This window comes from Rhea pennata, chromosome 6, assembly GCF_028389875.1.
Source record: "Rhea pennata isolate bPtePen1 chromosome 6, bPtePen1.pri, whole genome shotgun sequence".
Taxonomy (NCBI): Eukaryota; Metazoa; Chordata; class Aves; order Rheiformes; family Rheidae; genus Rhea; species Rhea pennata.
Window position 1 is genome coordinate 39,679,622 of NC_084668.1, and position 26,236 is coordinate 39,705,857.

Sequence of the window (26,236 nt, forward strand, 5' to 3'; positions counted from 1 at the left end):
CTCCATGTGGCCAGCAGGGGATGTAGGTGATGTGGTTTGGGCAATGCAAAGACTCCACACACCTGGTGGGAACCACATCATCCAAACCACGTACCTCGATGGGGCCGGACCTTGCTGTTGCCCCACAGACTCCTAGCCCCGTTGATTTTTGGCAGTGTAGCTGCAGCTAATGCCTGCAATTACAGAGACACTCCAGCTGCCATGAGGGGCTTAGGAGACCATAGTTACTTTGCCAGCACAAGGTGACTCCAAAAAGTCTCCTGTTCCCTGTTCTTTGCCAAAGACAGCAGAAGTCACCTGCTTAGAGCAGCTGGGGTGAGAGCTGCCCTCATGAAATCGCTTTTCTGAGCTTACCCATGAATCTTTCTTCTCATCTGCTTAGAGAAGGTGTGTGGCTTCAGATCCCTTTTACAATGCCACTTAAACGCTGCCTTTATAAGCTGATGACTTCCTCATAGCAGAGCGTGGGAACCTTTCCGTAATGTCTCTACAAGCCGCTTTGGCTTCCATGGGTCTGTGCTGAACCAAATTTGCCTGGAAAAAATAAGCCAGTCTTCCTCCATCCCTGCTCTGTTTATGAACTCCCAGGGTGCAAAGGGCCTTCGAAGTGGCTGTGTTGCATTTCAGAACAGAAGTCCAAGAGATCAAACCTTTCTTTTTATTCCTGAGAGTCCATCTGAAGGTCAAGAGCTGGTGGGGTGATGTGAGGCAATAGCAGTGTGACAAGGTGTGACATTAATCCCCTTGTGTTGTCCTGTCTGCTTAACCGTTCACGTCCATCCTCCTGGGCACTGCCCGTCACTGCATGACCCCGAGCGACACAGAAACACCACGCTCACGTATGTCGTTGTGCAAAGTGTTTGACAGGGCAACTATCCAGATTACGTGAAAACCACAGGGAAGGAGAGCAGCTGCCCCAAAGATCTGACAAAAGATTCACCAATTCTGAGTAAACCTTGCCTGTGCTGGCGTAAAATGGATGTTACGTTTGGCGTGCTGGCGCTACAGTGGCGAGTGGTCAGCATTTTCACCCTGGGGGGCACCAGTGCTTCCCTGTTGAAAATGAAAGGGTAATTTGTCCTTGGTGGCTGGCTGAGCTCCTCTGGGGCACCCCAACAGGTGACCAGTGAGCCCATAAGTTTCCTGAGCTGCCGACATCCCACTAGAAGCTTTAAGGGCGAATGCTCACATCATGTAAGTCAAGGAATATTTTGAAGCCATTTCCACTGATAGTCTCAAGCATTTCCTTCCCCACTCATGAAACAAAGTTTAAGCTAATCCAGCCAGCACAGTTTTGGCCCTATGTGATTTACACGGGCAATCTGCAGAGTATTACGGGAGCACATAAAATACTGTCACAGGTCCTAAACGTTGGAAGATAGTGCGTAGTGGGCAAGGCACAACACAAATAACTGTTTGCCTAAGAGTTTAAGAGGCCATTTATCCAGCTGATAACTCCATGTGGCACTGAAGTGGGTAAACATGCTATGGATGTTATGCCACAAACAAGCCAAAACATAAAAAAAAAAAAAAAATTAAAAAAATCCCCTAGTATTGGTGGTTGGTCTGTGACAGTCCCCAGAGCTGATTAGCCTAAGTGTGGAAGTCAGCCCTGAGTTTGCCCTGATGTGTACATCAAATCTGTCTGTCTCATCTCTTTGCTTAGTTGAATAACAAGCATGCTTTTATTTGTCTTCCAGCACTGGCTTGTTCCATAAATGTGCACTGAAGTATCAGGTTTTTTACGGTGATGACAAATTATCCAACACTCGCATCCGTTTCGTATCCATTCTCTCTTCTGTGGGAGCTAGCCACGCTGCCGTGGTGGTGGCCGTCGGCATGTTAAATCTCCTTCCTCAAAAACACAGCCAGGGTGTCTGAACCACAGCTGGATGCAACCACTTTGAGATTTTTTTTTCTTTGCTTTATATTATTAAGCGGAACATGTACATCACAACCCAGACTGGCACGTTAAAGCTAACCTTAAGCACTTCCACAAATTTCGATTTAGCAGTGAAAAAAAACCCATCCCTGAGCCCTTTGCAATTCTTAACTGCATTTATGTTGTTTAAATGACATTGGTAACTGAGTCTACTCAGGCTCAGGGAGCTGCGGATGGACTAGAGAGCGTTTTCCTGAATCTTTTGATCGCATTGCGGTGCATGAAAATGTTTATTAGAAACATTTTCTAGAAGAATAACCAAAAAACGATTGACCCTACTGGCTAATAGCAAAAAACCACAAAGTAAAATCCTGGCTTCTCTAAAGTAAGTGCCAGTTTTGCTACTGGTTTCACCCATGGCTTAAAAAAGCTGCGAGTCAGACCACATTTCCAGGCATGACTTGTCAGTCACTTGCAAGTTGCCTCCAATTTGGTTTGCTGCCAAGATAGAGGAGGTGTGTAGCATGGACACGCTTGCGCATGCTTTGGGGGCTTTTTCCCCTCCGTCCTGCATGCATACAAATCTTGGTGATGCTGATGGTAATTACTTGAGCAAAAGGAGGAAGAGCAGACACCAGGGCATTTTTGGTCTGCTTCGGTAAGTCTCACAACAAAAAAATAATGCTTCCCTCCAATAAGCATGTTAAGGCACATACAAGTTTTGTTTGGTGTGTACATATTCTCAGTAGCTGTTTGTGACCATCTGGGTATGGGCACCACAAAACGGTTGGATAATTGTGTCATGACTGGTTTCATCACCCTATTTTAACCTGATTCTGCATTCCTTGATTGAATATCCAGTGTCCACATGAAAAATGCAAACCAGACCCCTTTAGTGGTGATCAACGCCTCTTCGTACAAAATGATGGACACAGGTTTTGCATGGCAAGGGTTGACAAATGGGTAGGTCACCTTGCCACACACATACCTTTGTGCATACGCTGGACAGCAGGTAATAATAGAGTTACAGAATAAGAACAAGAACCCAAAACTTTCCAATCATTTCTAAAAAACACATTCAAACAATAATCACTCAAGGTGGGAAAAGCCGCTTTGAAGTGGCAAAACAGCAGAATTGCAAAAGAAAGGCTGAAACTTTCCACGTATGTAGGAAATACTGGCTGAAAGTAATATTTCAATGTTCATGTTATTATTGTTTTGGGAGCCTTATTGGATGCTATTTTTTGAAAAAAGACTATTCATGTTAAAAATGAGGAAAACCTTCTATGAATGTTTTTGTGCTCACCAACTATCCTCATGGTGAAAATTTGCCTTTTTCTTTTGGCTCTCCACGTCTGCCTAAATATTTAGACAGTACTGGATACTGATGGATCTGCACACCTCAAAATTATGTTTTGTAGAATTTTCTGCTCAAATTCCAGAAGAGTTGACTCTGGCGTATCTGTAGCCATGAGCTCGGGTTGTGTCTGGATGTGACGGTCTCTCGTGAAGCAGATGCTGGGTCTGGTAACTCATATTCAATCAGAATGCAGAACTAAGAGGCAAATTTCACTTCCCTAGTGAACATGTGTTTTGTTTTCTCATTTTCGTGTTTCTTACTAGTTTTCCAAGAAACATGTCAGAACACTGTACAACTGCATGTAATCACTTGTTTTAATGCTTTCACCTTTTGCATTTCTTTTTTTAAAGCTCAAGAGTCTGCTGACCTTATTTTCCTTATTGACGGATCAAACAACATCGGAAGTGTCAATTTTCAAGCCATACGTGATTTCCTTGTAAATTTGATTGAAAGCCTCAGAGTTGGAGCTCAGCAGATACACATTGGGGTGGTGCAGTATAGTGATCAACCCAGAACCGAGTTCGCTTTGAACAGCTACCCCACAAAAGCGGATGTTCTGGCTGCAGTGAAGGCGCTTAGTTTCCGCGGTGGCGAGGAAGCTAACACTGGTGCAGCACTGGAGTTTGTGGTGGAGAACCTCTTCACCCAGGCGGGAGGCAGCAGGATAGAGGAAGCGGTGCCGCAGATTTTAGTGCTGATCAGTGGTGGAGAGTCTAGTGATGATATCCGAGAGGGCTTGTTAGCGGTGAAGCAAGCTAGTATATTCTCATTTAGCATTGGGGTCCTGAATGCTGACAGTGCAGAGCTGCAGCAGATTGCCACTGACGGAAGCTTCGCATTTACTGCCCTGGATATCCGTAACCTTGACGCGCTTCAAGAATTATTACTGCCAAACATTGTTGGAGTGGCCCAAAGACTCATTTTGTTAGAGGCCCCAACCATTGTTACCGAAGGTATGTATGCCTTTCTAGACTGTTGCATTTTGATGAAATGAATGCACTTTTGCACGCTTAAAAAAAAAAACCTTAAAAATTTTTTTTTGCAATGCATCTCTCTGGTCTGGTGTTGGAGAAATAATCTACCTTCCCCCCTCCAAACACTTCCAATGTGCTGAAACTGGTTTGCCCCATGTGTTCATTTTTGGAAACCTCAAGGTTTTGCATCAAGAACTGGTGTGGCAAGGAGCTTTAAAGCATACAAGCAGAGCACGAAAAAGGCTCATATAATAGTTATTGTGGTATCTAAGCACCCATGGAGGTAAATGCTGCAGCATGTTCAGCTCTGAAAAGATTTATGTCATGTAAGCTTACGTTATCTGTCTGTGGACAATGTCACCAGAATTTGGTATTAAATCAGGCTGAGAAAGCTCATAGGGATAAAAAACGGACCCCTATTTTGAAGAGTTAAAGTTATCAACTTACTAAGACAGTAAAATTAACTGCCCAGTAGAAACCGTGCATTATCCTTGCAAAAAAAGGTGCGATTCCACCTGGAAACCTGTAATGTCGAACTTAAAAGCAAAACAGCTCTTAGTTCTTCCGGAAGAAAATCCGTATCTTGCTAACATAAGTTGCTCTTCAGTCCCAAAGCTGAACAGGTTTGCAGCTTGACGTGAGAAACAGAAAATGTGGGTGTCGATATTCCACTTGGATCACTGTCACCTTAGGTCCTCCCTGTGATTATTTCTGGACTTGCAATAACTTGGATAATATTGAATAAAAATATCTAGTATTATGTGCTGGATTTATGTGGGTGCATGGGAATTTAAGAGTTTCTCATGTTTAATTTTACGACTAAGTTACATTTACCGATGGGGAGCTTTATGAACAGCAAGGCAGGACCTATTCCAAAGGCCCCTAGGAAGAGCAAGCCTGCAATTCATGCACGTAATTACCAGCATGCTTAACACAAATCACATTTTTGGGGGTCCAAATGTCAGTTTGGAGTTCCGTACATATTGTTCAATTCCTGATGTGTAAACTACATCCCAGATGTCTTCACTAATCTACGTCTAAACATATTAGCTGTTCCATGGCTAATACCAAAGGGAGCAATTGGCTTAAAGGATCGTTTTGCAACCTTGCGCTGATCATTCTGGAAAAGTACAGAAAGAACTTTTGCTTATGACACCCCACAAGAGCCATATTTAGCTAAATAAACTGAAGTATGTGTGTCTAGCTAAAAGTGTCCATGTCAGGACCCATGCAAGTCAACAATAAACAGCTTTTTCTGCCCCACGGACTTTAACAGCTGGGGCATTTGCAGAGGGGAAGAAAGGGTGGGGATCTTTAGTTCAGAATTATTTCCAATGTTTTGAGTTTTTAAAATTGAAATGCATTTCTTCTCAATTATTTAATCAGAGATTAGCGAGATGGAAAATGTTGGTACATTTTGTTCCCTCTGTGCTCGGATATTTTTCATTCACACCACCAGCATGTTTGTAGAAGGCACTACAATAGCATCAGCCTGCATAACCACATGTAGTTGTAGCTCCTAAATATAGAACACAAAGTCAGTATATTCAGAGGAGTTTTAGGGTATTTCCCTTGCCTAACGTCTGTGGAAATGCATTTGGATTTGGCTACTTGACCTGCACCCGGTGCCTCGAAAGTTTGCAGTGTAAAGCACAGAGCTGAGACAAATCAGTGCAGCCCAGAAGGGCTCAGCCCATCGAGATGCCAAACATTCCCGTGCAATGCAGAAGGCAGAAGCCCTCCTGCCGCACGCTCGCCTTTCTGGGATGAATAGCTAGCTAAAAGGGCCTCTTGGCCTCCCCGCTCTCCTTTAGCTATTGGAGAACCCTGGACGATTAGCTTAGCTTAGATGCCTCACATAAAAATAGTTGAGGCACCGGTGATGAGAAGGGAAGCTATTCAGGGCTGGAATCAAAGGAGATCCCCTCAGACATCCACTCCCTAGGAAACACAACAATTTCTGGAGTCAAAGATAATGCTTTGATCCAAAATCCTTTAAAATTCCTGGGAGCCGTCAGCTTCACCAGACTCTGTATCAGCCACTAAGAGATGTCTGCAGCCTTCCCCAAATGTTTTTGCTTTAATTGTGTCCATTGAAATTAGCACCGTGGGTTATTTTTTGCCTGTGGGTTTTGGTTTCTGTTCTTGCATTCCTCTTCTTTAAGGAAATATAATGCAGAATTTGACAGCTGCAAGCATAATTTCTAAGAGAGAGTTATTCCTTCTTGGCCTCCTGTGTCTTTGCAAAGTTCTTTTGATGCTTCTCACAAACTTCTATATAAAGTCAAAAATTTCTAGGGTCTCCATTTTTGGGTATCTAGCTGCTGACAAGCTATGGAAGCGCTTTTGGACTTCTTTTCTGGATGATACAAAGCAGGGATTGCAGGCGTTGTTACCCTTTGGAAAGTTTCCTGTGTTCAGCTCTCTCCTCAGAGTAATTGATGAGGCAAAAAACCTGACTGGGAGGATGAAAATTGGAAATCTCCTGGCTGTGTCAAGTGGGTTAGTTTAAACAAATCCTCGTTGCTGCGCGAGTAGCTCTATTTTGACTGCCTAGGCAATAAACACTCTTTTACTCCAAGCCACTGGCAGATAGAGCAAGGCTGTGGCTCAGGGAATGCTCTGTCGCAGAGACAAGAGGACCTCTCAGGCTCTTTGTGCGAGCTCCTATAACCTCGCGTCTAACGGCACAACACCGGGCCGCTTTCCAGCGTTGCAAATTTTGACAGTCCTGACACAGCCCTCGCTCAAACAGTTTCCAGCGGGAGTCTCTGAGGGGCATTTTTTTGCAGAGACGCGCGCGGGCCTGCCGAGGCAGGTCTCTCAAGGCTCTCTCTTTACAGACTTGGGGAGAGGGGGAAACCGAGTTGCAGACGTTGACTCCAGCTCTAAATCACTCCTTGGGGTGGCCTAATCCTATTGCACCGGCCAGTAATTAGAAACCTATGGGAGACCGGCCTCCCCAGGCAAAAGTTGGCTTTTGCGAGCACTGCATTTTGTGGCCAGCTGGCAACTGTCCAAGAGAGAACTGAAGCCAAATCTTTGTTCTTTGTTCAAATCCAAAGTAAACAGCATCCACGCAGAGAAGCTCTGTCGGGCTAATGGGCTGCACTTTTCCACCCGCGGCCCGACGGAGGGTATTCGCTGCTACTCGCCATGAGCTGTGTGAGATGCCATTGCTTTTAGGTCTCCCTTTCCCACGCTCCACATCTGTGCACCGGGCAGAGCTGTGACTTGCTAGGTGAAGGACCTTCTACCTTGGATATTGGCCTGATCTCAGGAGCTATTAGATGGGCTATCTAATTGGAGGTTGTTCAAAGCCACTAGTAGCTTTTGAGTATTCTGGTCATCCAAGGTGAAGACAACCTTGGTAAAAATACTCCCAAGCTTTCTGCTGCAGTTGCCTTACATTTGCTGTTTTAATTTCATCCAGAGAAATTGAGCTTAAGAGGCTTGAGAAAAGGTGGAAGTGAAAATCATGAACAAATGTCTTTCTTTCTCCATCCATTTCTCTTTGGGTAAAGAAGTTCATCCTAAATTTTCTACTTAGTAATGTTGTAAAAATACACCATTTACTGGTCCTGGTAAAAACTCTGTTAACAAAATTATCTTAATCATAGTTTTTTCCTGATTTTGGCCACATTTTCCATCACTGTATATTTTCAGAGCTCGCTTGAAGTCAGTGGTGTTAAACAGAAAATGTTCTTTAAGTGTGTGGACCTCAAACTAGGGTCTACTCCAACATAAACCAGAAACACTGCAAGGTTTCCTTCTCTGCTCCAACAGCATGAAACTGGGTAAATGATACTGTGACTTAGCTTCTTCACAATATTGGCTGTGGCTCACTGTTCCAAAGAATAAATGTGGGCTATTTAAAGAATGGTGTTAAGATTATCTCCCATAATGATCCCATGTAATGTTTTTTATCATAATGAGCATTAGTCTTGTTAATATTTACTGTTGTGTTATGCACATTTGTTGAATTATATATGATAGTGTGTTGGTTCCAGCACCACACAACACATTTTTCTCCTGAACTATCTTCCTCCAAACTTGGCCAGGGACCTGGAGACCTAGTTGTGCTCTTTCTGCGTCCTATGCCATCGTCAATAAGTTTCAGAGATTACAACCTAGGGGACCACTTTTGTTAAAGATATGGCAACCAGAACATAATTCAGCTCTTCCATGTCTGGGCTGGGTGTGCCAAGAAAAATCATAACTTGTTTCTGTTAGATAAGGAATCAAATATAGGACGTGAAGAACCAAAGTCCAGGTATGTTGAATACATTGTGACTCTTCTTTACTTCTGTAATTGCTCTTGTGAACCTGTAACTCTCAAGACCAAGTCACCCTTGGGCAAAATTAACATGGCTCCACTGTAGACAGAGGAGCATCACCTGCTCATTCTAATGTTCATTTGAGTGCAATATTTTGCCTTTGCTTTTTGTTTTGACATCCACATGCATTTTAAACTGTACTCTGAAATGTGATGTTTTATTTTGCTTTGTAATCAATGTAGTTTTTGCAACTTGCCTGTTTTAGAAAGGCAAAACATTTAATCAGATTTCATATTACCCCTGTGCTAGAGCCTGAAAAATAATTTTGTTTCGAAATGAGACTCCTAGGAGGGAAGTGAGATTCATGGTGCTGAATTGAACCACCCCTTATAAAGGTGTTGAAAGTAACGGTACTTCAGGCAAACAAGGAGTCCTAAATGTTGCTGGACTGTTGATGAAGTACTGATGCATGGAGTTTAGTAAGAGCCTCCACTAACATTATGTTTCTGTGTGTATATTGTTGCTTGCAGTTATTGAAGTGAACAAGAAGGATATAGTCTTCCTGATAGATGGCTCAACAGCTTTGGGGACTGCCCCCTTTAATGCCATTCGTGATTTCGTTGCCAAAATCGTCCAAAGGCTGGAGGTTGGACCCGACCTGATTCAAGTAGCGGTGGCGCAGTATGCAGACACTGTAAAGCCAGAGTTTTATTTTAACACCCACCAGAACAGAAAGGATGTGATGGCTAATGTGAGGAGAATGAAGCTCATGGGTGGCACGGCACTCAATACAGGGTCTGCACTGGACTTTGTCAGGACCAACTTCTTCACTAGCGCTGCCGGGTGCAGAATGGAGGAAGGGGTACTTCCCATGCTGGTGCTCATCACTGGTGGTAAGTCTAGGGATGCCGTTGACCAAGCCGCAGCGGAGATGAAAAGGAACAGGATAGTGATCCTTGCCATTGGGTCGAGAAACGCAGACATGGCAGAACTGCAAGAAATTGCCCACGAGAGAGATTTTGTATTCAACCCAAACGACTTCCGCCTGCAGTTCATGCAAGCCATTCTTCCTGAAGTACTGTCACCTATACGGACACTATCTGGAGGAATGATTATCCAAGAACCGCCACCAGGTAATTAATTACCTTGCTCTGAGCAAAGGGATAGAGCTGAAGCATTTGTCAGCTCTTATTCTGACATGTAGAGAGAACAGGAAAAAAGCAAGAAGTACATGTCTCAGCATAGCTAAGTGTCGTGTCTTTCATTTGCAAAATGTGCATGAACAGATTGATACTTTTTAGTGTTTCTTATTATAATTTTGTCATTCCTTCCTTTGAGATTTTGTCCCATGCCACGTGCATCACCAGCCTTCAGAGCTTGGACATGAAAGATATGCCTTACTAGTTAGATACTCAAATCATTTGCTGAAGATTTTCTCTCGTTTGAGATTTTTGTTACCTATCAATAGGGCACACTGTGAATGTTAAGATATCTTAGACAGTACGAAAACCATCTGTAATGGATATTTGCTCATGAAAACTTAAATACTTCTTCTGAATGTAAAGAAAATAAGGTTTGGTTGTTTAGATGGTCAGAGAAAGTTAACCTGATGCTATTGGACTTAGATTTACTCTTCAAAAACATATTTACAGTTTTCTTCTCATCACTCAGCTCAAGCCGTAAGAGGCACATGAGACTATTGCAATGTTGATTTTAACTTAATCTGTTTAGAAGATGATCCAAAGCCCTGTGAAGCCAGCGGATTCTTTTTACTTTGTCTTTCCACTGACATCAGGAGATTTTGGAAGCAATCCAATAACTAGAGTAATGTCTTTTGAAGTACTTTTCCTTGTATTTTAAGAGGTGTTTTATCTGTATACAGATTTTATACTAAATTTTTCAGGATTTCTCCCCAATAGAAATGCTCAAGGTTGGATTCTTGTTGTGCCAGATCATATATTAACCTTGCATTCCTGTCCCATGGCATATGAACATCAGAAAAACAGGACTTCTTCCAGGTCAACAGTGAGATTCCCATAGGCTTAAGTGGGTGTCGAACCACGTCCATGTTGTTTTTACTGTTTCTCCAAGTAATTTAAAATTATAAACCACAGTGCAAAGAACTTGAGTTTTTTTGAAAGGGTCCTTAAAAAATAAAAACCAATGACTAATCTTCATGAAGAGCTGACATTTTAAAATCAATTTGCCAGTACTTGTCCTTAATTAAGATGAATATCACGGGACTTATCATTCCATAAGCTTTTTTCAAAATGTGTTTCCTGCTAATACAGTTTTGCATGGCTATATATCAAACCTGGCATTTTTATTTCCCAATGCAAATTAAAAATGTTCCTAAACTTCCATGTTCTTTAAAGCTTACACATGCAGCTTCTCTTTTTCTGCAGTTCTGTGCTCTACTGTACTCATAGCTATACATCTACATAGTAAGCAAGTAAACATATCCCACACCATAAACAGACCAGGTTTAATAACATAACTGATTCGCATCCTGGGCGGCTAGCTGCACTTCAGCTGGATTATATAAGGGTATTATCTCACCCTAAGCCTTGAATGCTGTTCCTCTGGGAGAAATTAAACATATAGAAGGCCAAGACAATCTGTGAAATCTGATAGAAATCACTGTACACCAAATTGCCCATTTCTCCCCTTTATTTTTAATATCTTGGTGCTAGGACAGTAAGCTCACAGGGAGAAGATAAGCTAGAGAGATCCATCAATATCCCCACCGATCCACAGGTGAACTTTTTAAATGGGAAGACATTGAACAGCATTAGCAATGGGTGTAAGTATTCTCAGATAGCTTACCTGTATGTGGAGGAAGATATCCCCGTGATACACCGGAAGAGCCTGTACCAGGCTGTCCGGGCAGATATCTAAATGCGCTACACACCTATGCAAGGTATCACATACTTCAGACCGCATGTCCAGCCTTTGAACCCACCACCCAGGTTTCTGCTCCCACACCTCCGACATTTGTCCAAGATTCACCCCAAAGCTCTTCTACAGACATCAGCTCTCTGAAGTCTCGCTTCAGTTTTTTCAGATCTTTGATCTGTCATCCTGACATGATGTATTTAGAGCAAAAAGCGTAGGGAGGATCCTGCAGCACCTCTGAGCTGATGTTGCAGATCTAAGTCTCAGACCTCTGGTGCTAGGACATTGCCTGGGAAGAACTTGGCCCTGAAGAAAGAGCCAAGAGCTAGCTGACTAGTTAGTGCCAAAAATGGGACATTTCTCCCACCCCTTCTGCAGCCCCTGCCAGCAAAGCGCATGCCTGCGACTGCAGACATCAAAACCGTTTTCTGCATCACATGCAGACATCTAAAAGTCAGGCAGCTATCAAAAAGTCAGGCACCTCAGGCAGCCACTGCAGCCTCACCAGGACCAACTTTTTAAAACCTATCAGTAAAGGCCATTTTAAATAACCACTCAAAAAGGGGGTTACTTAGCAGAAGTGCTCTTCTATGGCAAGCGAAGCCTAGCTGTGCGCTGCAGATTGGTTCGCTCTCAGCTGCACTGTGCAGGAGCAGAGTGACTGCAGAAATCACCGCGGTTCAGGGCAGGACATGGTTCACCATGTTTGGGGACACTTGAGGGCATCCTCTTGCACGGAGGGATGGCTCAGTAACGAGTGACAGCATTGCCACAACGCTTTGCGTACAAGAGAGCTGAAATGCTCCCTAAAGCTTTGGTGGAAAGCCCAACGCAAATTTGCAGTGACTTACGGATAAACAGGGCATAATTTAGTGTTGCTCCCACCAAACTAAACGAAGCTGCTTTACGTCAGCTAAGTATCTGGCCCAGGATATGCAACTGTGGTATTAGAAGCCACTGAAAATATCTACCACAAAAGAGGCTCAGCCCTATTACTAGAACGTGCCATTTAAACCCCTTTCTCAACACAAGTGCCCCAAGTTCAGGAATTTCCAACAACATCCTTGCTCTTTCTCTGTTAATCACATTCTTCCCCTTCTCTTTCTCTCCCCTTCCCTTCTAACAAGGTGTACATGTGTGTACGGTGTAAGCTGTATGCACACATGAAAAATTTCTGTTTTGTTTTCTGTGATGTCTCATGTTATTTTCTGTGCTCTACTGCAGTTCAAGTAACCAAACGGGATATCATCTTTCTTTTGGATGGATCACTCAACGTTGGAAATACCAACTTCCCCTTTGTGCGTGACTTTGTTATGACCCTAGTTAACTACCTTGATGTCGGAAGCGACAAAATACAAGTTGGCTTAGTGCAATTTAGCGACACTCCTAAAACGGAGTTCTTTTTGTACTCATACCAAACCAAATCAGACATAATTCAACGCTTGGGGCAGCTGAGGCCCATGGGGGGGTCAGTGCTGAACACTGGCTCTGCACTGAACTTTGTGCTTTCGAATCACTTCACTGAAGCTGGTGGGAGCAGAATAAACGAACAAGTGCCGCAGGTCCTAGTCCTGGTTACAGCAGGGAGCTCTGCTGATCCCTTCTTGCAAGTTTCCAATGACTTAGCTCGGGCCGGAGTGCTGACTTTTGCTGTTGGAGTTAGGAATGCGGATAAGGCAGAGCTTGAACAGATTGCATTTAATCCAAGAATGGTATATTTTATGGATGATTTCAGTTCTCTGGCAGCTTTACCCCAGGAATTAAATAAACCTATTACAACCTATGTTAGTGGAGGTGTGGAAGAGGTTCCACTCGCCCCAACAGGTAATAACAACCTTCCTTCATGTTGACTGCATTAAGTTAATCATGTTTCACTTGACTGTTTGTTCCCAACGTACAGCTTCATGTTAGCCCAAGGCCCTGAGCCATTGGCACATACAAGGTCGCGCTTAACCTAAAATATGTGGCTTGACACAGTCAGCTCTTACTTTGCTGAAGTCACTGCTAGCATGCTTAAAAGATAGCACAATTTTTGATAGCCCTTTGGCAGGTCAGGATCGGAGTGAGTCTATGACCACCAGTCACGCTTATTCGCACGTTCCTTTTCTGTTCCTACAACTTGGAATCCTTTCACAGCCTGTAAACGCGTTGTCCGTACTAGCTCAGGCACAGCGAGCGGTTGCTTTTGGCCACAAGGAGCGCAGTGAAAAGATTAAAGGAGTGCCAAAGAGCACAGAGGAGCAAAGGTCTAACCAGGTGCAAGTGGTCAAATCCTTCCCCAGAGCCACTTTGTACAGGTGATAGTGTTGGACTGTCATGGAAGTCAAATTTGACTCCAAGTATATAAAGTTAGCCTCTAACATCAGAGGAGTAAAACTTGCCAACAAGCAGGTACTTGATCACTAATTCTTTTGTTGTGGCTATGTGCACATGAAGCCATGATTGTTTAGCCGTGATGGAAAGGAGATCATTCAGACTAATAAGATATTAAAAGACAAAGACATAAAGTACTTGATTTTGCCTCGGACATTCAATGAAATCACAAGGGCATCAAGCAGAACAGGTAAAAGGATTTTTCTCCTGCCAGTCAGGAGTCATCTCTAGATTTGATTACTTTGTTACGCAACTGAGAAAATCATTTTAACAGAATCCAGAAAATAGTCTATATATGTGTGAATTAATGTCTATTCGTTATCTGTTGAGACCTTAAGAGGGGAGGGGGGGAGCCCTCCACTGTTTGTGTGTTGCATGCCCGTATGCATGTACCAGCAGAATGTTTGAACGGAAAATTCACTGGCCTATTCTGAAATAACCAGTTCACGATGTGATTGATATCATGCAATACGATGCAATATGATACATGATACGAGATTCTGGTGTCTGAATTTGCTCGGTCTAAGGAGAAGTGTCCATGTTTTCCTTTCTTCCGTGAATAAGCAAGTCAGAGTTACTGTTTAGTCCTTTAGCCTTTGAGTGCTGCAGTAAATGAAAATCACTTGCTTTGCTTATTGACACAGCTAATTTTTGGAGAAGTTGCTAGGATAACATTTTAGAGGAGAAATGTCTTCATATCTTTTCTTCCCCTCTTTTCATTTGTGAATTTATTCTAGAAAGCAAGAAAGATATTTTATTCCTGATTGATGGGTCAGCAAACCTCTTGGGTAGTTTTCCTGCCGTCCGGGACTTTGTGCACAAAGTTATTTCTGACCTGAATGTGGGTCCCGATGCCACTCGAGTAGCTGTAGCTCAATTCAGTGACACCATCCAAGTCGAATTTGACTTTGCTGAACTCCCATCTAAGCAAGAAATGCTTCTGAAAGTGAAGCGAATGAAGATAAAAACTGGGAAGCAACTGAACATTGGTGCCGCGCTAGATGAAGTTATACGAAGGCTGTTTGTCAAAGAAGCTGGAAGCAGGATTGAAGAAGGGGTTCCTCAGTTTTTGGTGCTACTTGTTGCTGGAAGATCAACCGATGATGTGGAACAACCATCAGACACGCTGAAGCAAGCCGGAGTTGTGACCTTCGCTATCAAAGCCAAAAACGCAGACCCCGCAGAGCTGGAAAGGATAGTTTATGCCCCGCAATTCATTCTGAGCGTCGACTCCCTCCCTAGGATTTCAGAGCTTCAGCCAAACATAGTGAACCTGTTGAAAACTATCCAGCTTCAGCCAACAGGTACAGGGACCCAGGGTTTCTTTGCATTTCCACCTTTCGGAGAGCATCACTTACATGCCCCATTCACTTCAGGAAATGTGGCAACTGAGCCCAGTGATGCTTAAAATGTTTATAGAGAAACTGCTATTGCACTTGGATTTTTCTCTGATTGGATCCTGATCCAGTAAGGCATTGAAGTAGAAGCTGATTTTTAAAGATGAGTAGCTCTATCAGAGGAAAAAGCCTTTTGTACAGCTGCAAAAGCTGTATTACATGACATTACCAGTGTGTAAAATATGGTACAAACAGGGAGTAGTGGAGAGTCTTTGCCCCAGAGATCTTGCATAAATGTACATGCTTTGCTGGACAAGGGCTAGAAGCAACAAGTTAAGGCTTATCTCCATTCCTCTTACCATTTGAAGAGGAGGAGAGGTGGGACAGAAGGAAAAGAGAAGTGGATGGGAGCACTGCAGAATCAGTGCGATTCCACTGCTCAGCATCAGGATTCACTCTTATTTCTTAGGTGATATGACTGCAGTTTCTACATTTTATGCACTAACCAATAGATTAGATGCTCATAACTCAGTTACAAGCTATGATCTACAAATAGATGAACATGGATTAACTAAAGAACATAAATAAAAAGCATCATACAACCACAATCATAAATTGACACCATGGTACTGGAAATTATGTACATCCAGCTGTGCATTTTCCCAGAGGCAGCCCTAATTTGGCAATTAATCTGTCTTCCAACAACAGTTGGAAACAAGGAAAAAGCTTTATGTCTTCCACTTCATCTCTCCATCAAAGTTCTGGGCAGATGGACTTAGAATCATAGAAACATAAAGAAATAGGGCTGGAAGTGATTTTAGGTGGCCATCTACTATATACCCACATACCCAGTGTATACATAGACAGGATCTGCTTGACCAGAACTGGTTGGTATTTGTGTAATCTGTTCCGAAATCTTCCAGAGGAGCTTTCCTCAGCCTCCCTAATCAAGGTGGCTCAACTGCTTTATTATTCTTATCAACAGATAGCTTTCCACGGCATCAAACCTCTGCCTTCCTTGTCACAGTTTAAACCTCCTGCTTCTCTTCCATCCTGATGAAGACTCAGCTCAGCTCCCTTCTTTTGTGCGGCAGTTTACTTAACGATTGTGGGCATGTCTTTGCTCAGGCCTCGTGTCCCTAGCTGGGTACCCAGCTCATTTGGTCTTTCCTTGTAGGTCTTACAGGCTTTCTAGAGCTCTCCTCACCCTTGTCTCTTCAAGATCAGCATGCTCCAGGCGACTGGAGCATAACGATGTTGTCCTACGCTCGCAGTTCTCTCTTACTCCATCCTTTCTCTGTGGAGCTGCTCCCTAGCCAGTATTTGCACGGCAGCTTATTTCTAACAAATGCAATTGGTGCTGTTCAACTGCATCCTAGTTTTTCAGCCCATTTCTCCATTGCATCAAGACGACTTTGAATCCTTATGAGACTGCCAGGAAAGACGATAACAAAAAAAACGTGACAGCTACTACTTCACTCTTAAAAAGCCACCTGTTTTATCCTTGGCAAACTTCTCCTGACTGCTATTCATCCTGTTTTCTTCTAGGTGACATCAAACTGTTCAATATTTTGTGTCCGTTTCAATGGTAACTGAACTTTATCTGACTTGTTTATACTCTGTAGCATCTGTTTTCCTGCATCTTTAAAGATGGGCAGTATGTTTACTTTTTACCAGTCTTGTACCTCATCCAGCCTGTAAATTCTCAAAGGTAATTGCCAACTAGTCTGGGGAGCGTTACGACTCTATCAGTATCGTAGCCTGAAGTCTATCAGGCCCAAATCATTTGAAAACATCTTATACTTAAATTTAAAATATTCCTCATCTGATATTTTCCTACATGAGACAGAAACCATATCCCTTTGTAGCTGGATTAAATTTTTAAATTTTGCCAGCCATCTGCTTACTATTTTTTTACAGGACGTGGATGCAAAAAAAAAAAAAAAAAAAAAAAAAAAAAAAACTTAAAAATTTTTCCCTTCTTGGCATCTCGTATATCAAGAGCTTTCAGAGTAGCGCAAACCAATTCTATTTTTGGTCTTCCTTTTACTACACACATATTTACAGAACAAATTCCTGTTTCTGTATGCACTCCCTGCTTACAGGGATCTCATTTTGTGCCTTTGGCAATTCTGAATTACCATACTAGTGCATAGCAAATTGACACTGTTTACACTTATGTGACTTCTCTTGTTTAACACCAATGAAGAATTCCTGAATCACATCATTTTTTAGGGGAGTAGCTAGCTTTCCTTACTGCCTTTTTTCTCCCCCATGAAGTTTTACTTTCCAACTCAGTTTATTGAAGTCTATCTTCTTTCTTAAAGCTTTTTTTGTTTGTTTGTTTTTAATATATATTTTACTTTTCTTCCTAAAGGTCATGAACTTTCCTGGTGATTTTTTACTGATGTACCTCTTACTTTCAGATTCCCAGTTTGTGCTTCCCTCTGGATAGAATCAAAAGTAGAAAGTTTTCCTGCCCCTTTCCACACTTCCTATGTTAAAAGAATTATTATTTCCCAAGAGTTTTTTTTAAGAAGCCTGTATTTTCCTACCTTCCTTTCCCAGCAGACTAGGGAGAGGTTAAAATCCTTTTGACCACCAAGTACTGTAAATGATTCTGCTAATAGCTCACAGGCAGCTGCATCCACCTATTTTCCCTGGTATTCCTGGCTGAAGGAGAGCCACCATATGAGAGCACCCATATTTTCTCCTTTATCCACTATAAAGATAGTGCAGAGACTTTTGGCAGGACAGCCTTCCTCTACTACTGAGCTTTGGTGCAAGCATACAAAACTAGGACGCACTAAGTAGTTATCTGCCCCCATTTCTTGCTCTCTGTACTTGCTGAATGAGCTCTAATATTCCAGTCCTATGCGTTGTCCCACCAAGTTTCCAACATTCCTCTTAAGTAATAAACTTGATCCAAAGTCTTGTTATTCTTCCATAGCCCTTGTTTGTTTCTTATTTTTTTAGTATTCATGATCAGATATTGAAGATTCTCTTCAGAGAGAAAAATCAGCATCTGCTTGTCCCACTCACCCCGTTATTAACGAGCCATTGGCACATTTGGGGATACAATTGCTCAGTTCCTGTGTCTGAAAAGCAGTGACATTTTCTGCTTAGCTGAGCCAAAGTTTCATTATTTCATTAGTCCATAGCAGAACTCATCAACATTTTTCAGATCTTTGATGTTTCACCCTTTTCAGTTGTTCAAGGATGTTTGTGATTAAAAAAAAAATAACTTCAAGCACCAAAAAATAGTAGGTATGAACATCATTTGGCATTTTAGAAAAGCATTTTAGCATTTTCAATTGGATATGCCTTTCAGCAAATTCTTATTTTGTCTGAGTGTGTGCAGGATTACTTCTAAGTTCAGCAATCCCCCCCAAAAAAGCTTTTCTTCATCAGCGCTCTCTGAGCACCTCATCTGAAGTAATCATATGAAGTCGTTTTCTTTAGAAACTCAGTTTTCTCTGGGAACAAGTGACCCCTAATGTCACAGGTTGCTGTTGCGTTTTCCAAAGCCACATGGCAGCTTTCCAGCCCCCATTGGAGCAGATAACTCAGGGGGTGGCATCTGCAGACCCTTTGCACCCTATTTCCTATGAGTCTATGATTCTGTGACTTAGTTGGTAAGACACAACACATGTTGCACTGTGGTTGCCACCAGCTTCCACCCCTCTGCCCACCAGGGACACCCTATTGCAAAGGAACTGAACCATCCCTTCTGACACATCACTCTCCCCTCCTGACACTTTCGCATTCCTGTGGTTCATTTTGTTCACAGAATAATAATCACTTCATAAGAGAATCTCACTTATTCCCCCCCCTCCCCCTTAATTGTCTCAAACAGTAGTGGAGAGAGGTGAGAAGAAGGATGTGGTGTTTCTAATCGATGGCTCGGACAGTGTCAGAAGAGGTTTCCCTCTGCTGAAGACCTTCATTCAAAGAGTTATCGAAAGCCTGGATATTGGCCCTGACAAGATCCGTGTTGCCGTCGTGCAGTACAGCAATGTCATAAGACCTGAATTCTTACTTGACGCCTACGAAGACAAAGCAGATTTAATCAATGCCGTTCAGGCGCTGACGGTTATGGGAGGGTCTCCTCTGAACACAGGAGCAGCCCTGGACTATCTCATCAAGAACGTGTTCACCGTGTCAAGTGGGAGCAGGATAGCCGAGGGCGTCCCTCAGTTCCTGATTCTGCTGACGGCTGACCGCTCCCAGGATGACGTGAGGAGGCCCTCAGTGGTCCTGAAGACGAGCGGCACGGTGCCCTTCGGCATTGGAATCGGGAATGCCGACCTCACAGAGCTGCAGACTATTTCCTTCCTCCCAGATTTTGCTATCTCTGTGCCTGACTTCAGCCAGCTGGATTCAGTGCAGCAGGTCGTCTCCAACAGAGTCATCCGACTAACCAAGAAAGAGATAGAGTCACTAGCCCCTGACCTGGTTTTTACATCACCCAGCCCAGGTGAGATGTTTGTGTCTGCACCGAGTGCCAATGGCAAAATATGATGTTTGCTAACATCATGGTTGCAACACAAACAGAAAAACAAAACTCCAAGTCTTACTGTCAGTATATTTTTTTCAATGCACTTATGGTTGGTAGGAGCCGTGTTATTAAGCTGTGGTCCATGTTGCATCTACATGGAATACCAACAACATGAATGCAAGGACCTTAATCTTATTTTAAGTCATGGACTATTATATCAGTCTGTGCTCTTCCTCCTAAAATGTGTATACATATTTTAAAAGATACTGCAGGGACACCTTCAAAACACTATAAATCAAGGTCACCTTTCTGCTCAATGACAACTTCCAGTCAATGCCACACTAAGAGTTTTTGATCTGTCTTATATCTCTCCCACTCATTCACTGGGGGAAGAGAAGCTGAAAGTGGGTATTAGGAAAAGGATCAGATCTCCCATGGCTGGTCTCTTTGAGTGAAATCCAACTGGCATGTGCCTGTCTTGAAGGGATGAAGTATACCCATACCAGATCATTCCCTTTGAAGTCCATTATCCTACCACATCTGCTCCTTCGCTGCAGAGTCAGACTGCTTTCCCTCAGCCCATTTATGAATGGAATATTCAGCCATAATTCAGGCTCTGATGTGGAACACTGCAGAAAACATTTTCTTTAGGAAGCAGAATCATGTTAGAAATAGCAGAAGCTGGGAGAATAACTCATAGAGGACAAAGCAAAAGCAATGAGATGGGTGGGACTGAGCAAAAGAGAAGCCAGGGCTGTCTGGCAACCTGTTCCAAGTAAGGAGTAACACCAACCAACATTTTATTGGGAGGAAATCCCACTAGGATTTGTTGTTCCGAGTTTCCCCATCTCCTTCCTCGCTTCCCTTTGCTCTGGGAGTTGCTCTGTTCTTGTGCTCCCTAGGGATGTGCCTAGTAGACTGGTCTGGTTTCTGGGTTGAACCCAGAGCTGCCTGCTGGCTTACAGGAGATACCACAGGGAAAGAAACAGTCCTCCCCATGGTGAAAAGCACGGTCCAGGGATGTAGCTGATGAAGCAAAGGCTGCCTGCCTCTGAATGCCTCAATAGCTTTCAGAGCTTAGACACTCTCCATAGGCAGCATAAGATACATCCTCTGACCACTACCTTTTTTTCCCCGCAGCGGGCGTGAAGAGAGACGTTGTGTTCCTCGTTGATGGCTCCCGGTACTCTGCCCAGGAGTTCTACCTGGTTCGTGATTTAATTGAGAGGATAGTGAACAACCTGGACGTGGGCTTTGATACCACCCGGATTTCAGTGGTCCAGTTCAGCGAGCACCCCCACGTTGAGTTCCTGCTCAATGCTCACTCTACCAAGGACGAGGTGCAAAGTGCCGTGAGACGGCTGCGGCCACAGGGAGGCCAGCAGGTCAACATTGGGGAGGCCCTTGAATTTGTGGCAAAAACCATCTTCACCCGGCCCTCTGGAAGCCGCATAGAGGAGGGTGTCCCTCAGTTTTTGATCATCCTCTCCTCCCGCAAGTCTGATGATGACTTAGAGTACCCTTCACTCCAAGTCAAACAAGTCGGGGTGGCACCTATGGTTGTAGCAAAGAATGTGGATCCTGAGGAAATGATACAGATTTCCCTTAGTCCTGATTATATATTCCAAATATCTAGCTTCCAAGAATTGCCCAGCCTTGAACAGAAGCTGCTGACCCCTATTGAAACCCTCACTGCAGACCAAATCCAACAGCTCCTGGGCGATATTACAACCATTCCAGGTAAGACTCTAATTGTCATCTCTCTATATATTGTTACTCAGCTAGATATTGCCAAAATACATAGGTAACTTGACACCCCTTCTCTCTGAACAGAAGTTTCCTTAATTAAAAGTAAAGGCAGTGCAATTAAAGTTTGGTTTTCAAGTCAAAGACTGCAGTGCTCACAATTGCACATTCCCATTCTGCAGTTCTCTGGTAGAGAGACATTTATACGGGGCAAAACGGAGTTGGAAACATTGACAAATTCAGAGTTGAATGTTGAAGAATAAAATAGATAAGGCTGAGTAATGCATGCTTAGACTGCTTAGGCAGACTACTGACACACGCGTACACACTTACATACAAGGCCTTTGGGGAGATTATCCCTAAAGCACCATGCCTAAAGTTGGCTAAAGTATGCTGTGCAGTTTTACAGTGCGTGAGAACAGATAGCAGAAACCTCATAGCAAAACTTAAGCAAAGACTTGACACACACATTTCCTGTCTTCTTGCTTTCCTGCAGATACTTCTGGTGATGAAAAAGATATCGTTTTCCTCATTGATAGCTCGGACACTGTTAGGTCCGATGGGCTTGCTCACATTCGGGATTTCATCAGCAGAATCGTTCAGCAGCTCGAAGTTGGGCCAAACAAAGTGCGAATTGGAGTGGTACAGTTCAGCAATAACGTATTTCCTGAGTTCTACCTGAAAACCCACAAGTCCAAAAATGCCGTCCTGCAAGCCATTCGCCGCTTGAGGCTTAGAGGAGGGTCCCCTGTGAATGCTGGCAAAGCCCTAGACTATGCAGTGAAGAACTATTTCATTAAGTCTGCAGGGAGCAGGATAGAAGATGGAGTGCCCCAGCATCTAGTCCTCTTCCTCGGAGATCGGTCCCAGGATGATGTGAACAGACCTGCTAATGTGATCACCTCAACCAGCATTAAGCCCCTGGGTGTAGGAGCAAGGAAGGTAGACAGGGGCCAGCTGCAGGTCATTACCAATGATCCCGGCCGCGTACTTGTAGTACAAGATTTTACAGAACTCCCAACTTTAGAAAAGAGGGTCCAAAATATCCTTGAAGAACTCCCAATACTTACAACAGAAATCCCTGGAGTTCCAGGACCTGGTAAGACTGCTAATCATTTAGTAGACTTTTCTGTATGGTGCACAGATAATTTGTATAATGTGTGAATGACTCCATAATAACACCCTTTGAAACCCAATCATTTATTCACGTGGCTTTAACTAACATTTTGAAAAAGATGTTGTTGAATGTAGGAAAAAATAGAATCTAACCTGAAAGGAGGTGAGAATCTCTACCAGAATAACAAATAATGTTATGTGAAGTGTGCTTTATAAAACCTTTCTTTTTGTGAGGACGTAAAAATCATGAAAAACTGCTGGAGCTAAAGAAATAGTAGAAAGAAGAGAGAAGAGCAATGCTATTTCAGAAAGCACTAAGCATGTTAAAGATTATAGAAGCTGCAAACAATTATTAACCTTTTAAAAAATCTTTCCAGGTGCTAAAAAGCAAGCTGACATTGTGTTCTTGCTGGATGGCTCCATCAACTTAGGGAGAGACGGTTTCCAAGAAGTTATCCAGTTTGTGTATTCAGTAGTGGATGCCATTTATGAGGATGGTGATTCTATCCAGGTAGGACTGGCCCAGTACAACTCAGATGTCACCGACGAGTTTTTCCTCAAGGACTACTCCACCAAGCCCCAGATTTTAGATGCCATCAATAAAGTGATCTATAAAGGAGGCCGAGTGGCAAACACCGGTGCAGCCATCAAGCATCTCCAGGCAAAACACTTTGTGAAGGAGGCTGGCAGCAGGATTGATCAGAGGGTGCCTCAGATCGCCTTCGTTGTCACGGGAGGGAAATCTTCGGACGACGGGCAGACCGCGTCCCGGGGAATAGCACAGCAAGGTGTCAAGGTATTTGCAGTGGGTGTGAGGAACATTGACCTGGAGGAAGTGAGCAACCTGGCCAGTGAAAGTGCCACGAGTTTCAGAGCAGCGACAGCTCAGGAGCTGTCTGAACTGAATGAGCAAGTTTTGGTTACGCTGGCTGCCGCTATGCAGGAGAAACTGTGCCCAGGGACGACGGACGTTACAAGAGGTAAATACAATCCTTTAATAATGCATCCAGGTTACTCCCAAGTGCAGTCTTTTAATATCCAACACATCTTGACAGACGCATCCAGCAGATTATTTGTAGCCTCCTCTTGCAACTGGCTTCTTGCTTGACCTAGCACCATGGGTGCTAGCCTTCTCCATGACCATAGCAGTAGGCTGTAAACCTTTGCTACAAGAGCTGCCTGTTCACAGGCTGTAGCACATGGAGGGCTGTGGTGTACTGTCACCTCAGAGGTGCAATCATGAAGGAAGAATTTCAGATATGACCAGCTGTGGCACTGCTTGACTCCTCACCTTCAAAGTATGCAATCACAAAATAGGCAGTCTCTCTCTTCTCTTGCTAGATCATATTAACAGATCCCGGGTGCCCATTTGATCTTGTTACAGGTATATGAAAAAAAGGCTAGGGCACTAGTGGTTAAATTTTAAGGCAAAATTACCTTAGAAGAAGAGTTGTGGCTTTGGCCATTACAGAAGTCACTTCATTACTGAAGCACGGCCACTTAAAACTCAGGCAGAAGGTGCTTACACACTATAAAGTTACAGACAGGTTCTCACACAGTGTAGTGAAAGAAGCAGTCTTGGCTGCATAACGGAAAAGCAGATTTCCTTTGGACTTTGGTCAGTCAGCTCATCCCAGTGCTCAGCAACAGTTGCATGGGGTGGGGGCAGAAAGCACAACTTTTCCCAAGTTAACTGCTTAGTTATCCCTACTGTGACAAAAGGAAGCCTGAGGCAGGACCAGGACCCTAGCGGACTTGTGAATCGAGTGGTAGGACCAGGACCCTAGCAGACTTGTGAATCGAGTGGTGACAGTTCTCAACTCAGAGAGCTTCTAATGTTCAACACAAAAATTCGGAAGACAATTATTTAAAGAGTGACCGCTCCATTGCTCAACTCCCATCTTTCTGTGTTTGCTTTGCAGAGTGTGACTTAGATGTGATAATTGGCTTCGATGTCACAGATGTCGGGACTGGACAAAATATATTCAATTTCCAGAGAGGGCTGGAGTCCAGAGTAGAGTCTGTGCTGAATAGAATAACCCAGATGCAGAAGATCAGCTGTACAGGTAGCGAAGCACCGACTGTAAGGGTGGCAATCATGGCCCAGGCTCGTGGGGGACCCATCGAAGGGCTGGACTTCTCAGAGTACCAGCCAGAACTGTTTGAGAGGTTTCAAGGCATGCGCACCCGGGGACCCTATTTCCTCACGGCAGACACTCTGAAATCCTACCTGAACAAGTTCAGCTCTGCACCCTCCGGCAGCACCAAGGTAAGCCAGCATTGCTCCCCTCGGGTTTCTCCCTGCCTTGAAAACTATGCTACACTGAGCCTGACTCTCCAGCAGGGCATGAAGTCAAGGCTGGTGGGCCAGCATCATCTGGGAAAGCTGCCTAATGATGTATTTTAATTCACAAAGTGCTGGTAAATGCATAAATGAAGCCCTATCCTGCACTCTCATGACACCATCAAGGCAATGGGCTGATAATCACCAAGCACTGGTGCAGCCAGCAGCCCCGAGCACCGTTTGGCTGTACACGGCTTGCTTTCCAGATTTTAACTATTAACGCTTTACAAACATACACTCGGATGATACGGCATATGTAAATCTGGCAGCAAAATGCAGAGGTTCATAGCCCACAAAGGCACAAAGAGTGTAACCTAATCTCACCTCAGACAAAAAGTCCCTTGGAAGAAGGTGTGCTGCAGCCAGACCACCTCTGAAGCCTGAGGACCAGGCCTCTCATGGTTGCAACTCTGTTGAAGCCACAGGAGCCAAGCCAGGCTGCAAGTGACTTTGCTTCCCAGCTGACTCACACTGGGCCTTAAATAATTTTCTTTCTCTCTCAGGTGGTAATCCACTTTACCGACGGTGCTGATGATTCAATGGATCAGCTGGAGGCTGCTTCAGATGCTTTGCATAGAGAAGGTATTTTTTAAATTGAGCTAGCAAGTGATTATGGTCCATGCTAACACGCCATCCACATTGCCACCATTTCTAATGAATCAGTCAACTCTAGACAGCAATGAATAAAGAGTTCAATAAGTTAGCAGTGAATTCTACATCTATTTGCTGTTCTTAATCACCTTCCTGGCTATTTAGTTACCTGCTGGCACTTAAGCATGTGTGTAATACGCAAAGAGAGGGATGGGCAAGGACAGACATGCCGTGATCCCAAGCCTTTCACCTCATTCAGTTCTGTTAATATTTGCATACACATGTGTGCCAAGCAGGGCATTCCCAGGGGACATTAGGAGACAACCCTGTGTGATCGAAACCACAGGCCTTATCTTCTTAGACTTCCCAAAAACCTTTAGGGGCATTGCAGAAATGGTCCAGCAAGGACCAAAGGTAACATGTCAGGTCAAAACCAAGCTGTTAAGGGATGAGTTTTCCAACAGAAAGTGGTCAGTCACTGCCAGCAGGCCCCTTCTTGGTTGAACATGCTTCACTGGCGATCGAGGAGGCAGAGGATGACCTGGTGTTGTGTGACGGTGGGCAAGCTCGGCACAGCACCATGCCCTGACACAGCACCTTCTGTTTCACCCCCTTCAGGTGTCAATGCTCTTATCTTTGTTGGCCTGGACAGAGTGAAAAATTTTGATGAAGTGATGCGATTAGAGTTCGGACGGGGTTTTACCTACAACAGGCCTCTCAGAGTTAATCTACTGGACTTGGATTTCGAGTTGGCAGAACAACTTGTAAGTAACTTGGCACAGGCACCATTGCCTTGTAATGCTGGAGAAAAGCCAAGGGCTGGATCTTCTGCTGGTCTAAACC

General features: G+C 43.7%; 1 protein-coding gene across 6 annotated transcripts in view; it reads left to right on the plus strand.

Moving 5' to 3' along the window:
• COL6A3 (collagen type VI alpha 3 chain) overlaps nucleotides 1–26,236 on the plus strand; it is a 65,290-nt gene that overhangs the window by 10,916 nt on the left and 28,138 nt on the right. For 3 of the 6 annotated variants that reach the window (XM_062579222.1, XM_062579223.1, XM_062579221.1), the window contains exons 4-14: nucleotides 3,593–4,195; nucleotides 9,024–9,626; nucleotides 12,613–13,212; nucleotides 14,499–15,065; nucleotides 18,955–19,575; nucleotides 20,737–21,336; nucleotides 21,839–22,441; nucleotides 22,836–23,438; nucleotides 24,381–24,727; nucleotides 25,306–25,384; nucleotides 26,012–26,157. In XM_062579222.1, coding sequence (XP_062435206.1) covers nucleotides 3,593–4,195; nucleotides 9,024–9,626; nucleotides 12,613–13,212; nucleotides 14,499–15,065; nucleotides 18,955–19,575; nucleotides 20,737–21,336; nucleotides 21,839–22,441; nucleotides 22,836–23,438; nucleotides 24,381–24,727; nucleotides 25,306–25,384; nucleotides 26,012–26,157 — 5,372 coding nt within the window. The remainder of the gene's footprint in view (nucleotides 1–3,592; nucleotides 4,196–9,023; nucleotides 9,627–12,612; nucleotides 13,213–14,498; nucleotides 15,066–18,954; nucleotides 19,576–20,736; nucleotides 21,337–21,838; nucleotides 22,442–22,835; nucleotides 23,439–24,380; nucleotides 24,728–25,305; nucleotides 25,385–26,011; nucleotides 26,158–26,236) is intronic. The other 3 variants (XM_062579224.1, XM_062579226.1, XM_062579227.1) reach the window with 3 other exon arrangements.